Here is a 2,641-nt window from a genome sequence, read left to right as displayed (position 1 = left end):
TGTGGTGCCATTCCGAGGACGAAGTCTCTCACAGCTCAGGGCTTGCAGGTGGCGTCGCGTGATCGCAGGGATCATGGGTATGATTCGCCGCCATCCCTCGACCCAATGTCTGGAACCGCGCCCACGGCGCTGCCCTTTTAGTCTGCTTCCGGTCCATGGTATCCCAGCAGCTGCTTCAGCTCTCGGTTGTTCATCCAACCCCTCCCCTCCCCAGTGGATGGTTCCGCCTCCAGAGCGGCGGCTGAGGGTGTGTAGCCCGTGTGTTATCTCTCCCAGCTAACGTTGGACCGAGTGTTGCTGCACCCTCCCCCCTGTCCGCAGGTCGTACAGGTTGGGGTTGTTTGTTGGCTGGATCCTTCGGTATACGAGGGAGACGGGAGGAGAATGCGATTGATGTGTCCTGGCTTCGCTTCAACCAGCTGTAGTCAGGTTCTAGGCTGTCAACAGATGCATCCTTCTGCCAGCCACAAACACTGCCGAAACACAGAGCCCGTAAGCACTTGCACTAGAAATCAAGACCAATACACGCTTACGGGGAGGAATACGCTGGAAAGGATGGACGCATGGTCTAATTGTGATTCTAGCTAGAGAAGGCGAATATACCCTTCACACACATTTTGCCGGGGCTGACCTGCTTTGATGTGTATGACACTCGCGTAAGCTCCCGTCATCTCAATCTTTGTTTTTCTCATGGCTTGTTCATTCCTGCGTCTTCCAGAGACCGGTACGTGCTTGTCCATGCTGATTCGTAACTCTAACCCGGAAATAACACACAGCCGCAGTGGGTATCGTGATACATGAACAAAAACAACCCCCAATCCAACCCGTTTCTTCGTGAACGGTAAAGGGGAAAGATCCACTCAGCACTTGAGGAATCGTAGTCGAATAAAAATTTCTCGCCTGGTTTGCTCTGCCTTTCGGGTGTGTGCTTCGTTGCCCCGGGAGGCCGCTGAAAAACGCCTCACAAACTAATACCCGGAATATCTGTCAAGCGTAACTTCTCATTTCATAACCATCCATGTCGTAATACAGTTAGAGAAAGGAAAACCGAGGGCCTTTTTTAAATGTTTTAACATCCTCCCAGACTTCATTCAAGGTTTGTACAAGAGGCTCAGGAAGAGGCCCTTGTTCGAGGATGTTCAAGTTTTCCTTGAGTTGAGAGAGTTTGGAGGCACCCACAATGACAGCGTCGCCATATTCAGCACCAAGTTGAGAGTGCCAAGTCGTCCAGCGAAGAGCGGCAGCATGACCAGAGATACCGAATTTCCTTGCTTGTTCGCGGACAACCTCGGCGGCCGCAAAGAGAGGATCATGGAAGTAGTCGCCAGCGTATTTGGCGCCCAAAGGAGAGTCAATGTTCCAGCGGCTGTCTTTGTCCCTGGTGGATGCACGTGATACCTTGTTGGAGAAGAAGCCACAGGCCGAGGGGCTGTACGCGTAGAAGGCGATGTTGTGTTCGCGAAGTACGGCAAAGAGACGTTCTTCGCCTCCGCGGCAGATGGGGTTGTATTGGCCTTGGTAGACCGATGGTTTGACATAGCCATTCTCCTCACAGATCCGGACAATCTCCTCAACCTCCTCCACCGAATAGTTGGAAAGACCGAATCGTTCAAACTTTCCTTCGAGATAGGCCTTATTGAGGGCCTCGCACGTTTCCTGGAACGGGGTGCAACTGTCTGGGGCATGTAGGTACATGACGTCGACGGTGTCCATGTTGAGTGCTTCCAGCGATCTGTCGATGCTCATGGCAATATTTTTCGCTCGGTGAGAGCCAGGCATGAAACTGGACACCTTGGTCGACACATTGGCCCACTTGGACAGTCGAAGGGCATCCTCTCCCAAGAGTTTCTCGCAGGTGCCGCCCCGCCCTACTGGATATGCTCGGGCAGTGTCAATGTCGGCATATCCTCTTGCGCGGAAGAGGTTGACAAATTTATTGGCGTCTTCGACCGTGGTGATCTTTGCCAGCGGCGACAGGCGCGAGCCCATTGAGGCTGTGCCCAGTACCACCCGTAATGGAGGCTTGCATTGGACGGTCTGGACAAGAGGGGATGAGATTCTTTCGGCACCGTCAAACGTACTCGCGCGAGACCGGTTGGGGGTCACGGTTAGGTCTGTGGCATCGGTGTCGTCTGATTGTCGAGAGCTGAAGGAGTGGGCGGATCGAGAAGAGGAGGCAGAATTCAATTCTAAGGACTGTCGTTTGTGTTGTGCATGGTGAAGGTCCAGGTTCTGGATGTTCAGTTGTGGAAGGTTTTCCAGTTTCATTCTGAGAGCAGCGGCCATGGAACCCATGCGGCCGTCTTGTAAGGCCGTGGGAGATTGAGGATAGGCGTAGTCCGTCATCGTGACCGAGGGGAAGTCGGACGGTTATGAAGGGTTCCAAAGAGTAAGCGGATCCTCCACGCTCGAGGGACTCGGGTGGGTATAGAAGATTCGCTCGATTTTAACACAGTCAGCAGCGGGTGGTGGGTGGTAAGGAATGTGGTGGTGGCCGCCGATGAAGGTAATCAGGAAGGTGACAAAGGAACTTTTGTCTCTTTAGTTCTCGTGTCAGATAAGACTATAAGGAGTGTCTTGGGTGGTATGGGAAATTTTGTTGTTGTACTATTTGATGAGGAGAGAAGGGGATCTGGCAAGG

General features: G+C 53.0%; 1 protein-coding gene across 1 annotated transcript; it reads right to left on the bottom strand.

The window, feature by feature from the left end:
- Nucleotides 1-1,032: 1,032 nt before the first annotated feature.
- A1O3_05562 (uncharacterized protein) lies at nucleotides 1,033-2,346 on the bottom strand (the record flags this gene model as incomplete). The annotated part of the gene is made up of 1 exon (XM_007735682.1): nucleotides 1,033-2,346. One exon carries the CDS (start codon nucleotides 2,344-2,346, stop codon nucleotides 1,033-1,035), a length of 1,314 nt encoding a protein of 437 aa, XP_007733872.1.
- Nucleotides 2,347-2,641: the final 295 nt, after the last annotated feature.

This window comes from Capronia epimyces, assembly GCF_000585565.1.
Source record: "Capronia epimyces CBS 606.96 chromosome Unknown aczIQ-supercont1.4, whole genome shotgun sequence".
NCBI classification, from domain to species: Eukaryota; Fungi; Ascomycota; class Eurotiomycetes; order Chaetothyriales; family Herpotrichiellaceae; genus Capronia; species Capronia epimyces.
The sequence above is the reverse complement of the archived record's forward strand: the minus strand, read 5'-3'. Positions and strand labels throughout refer to the sequence as shown.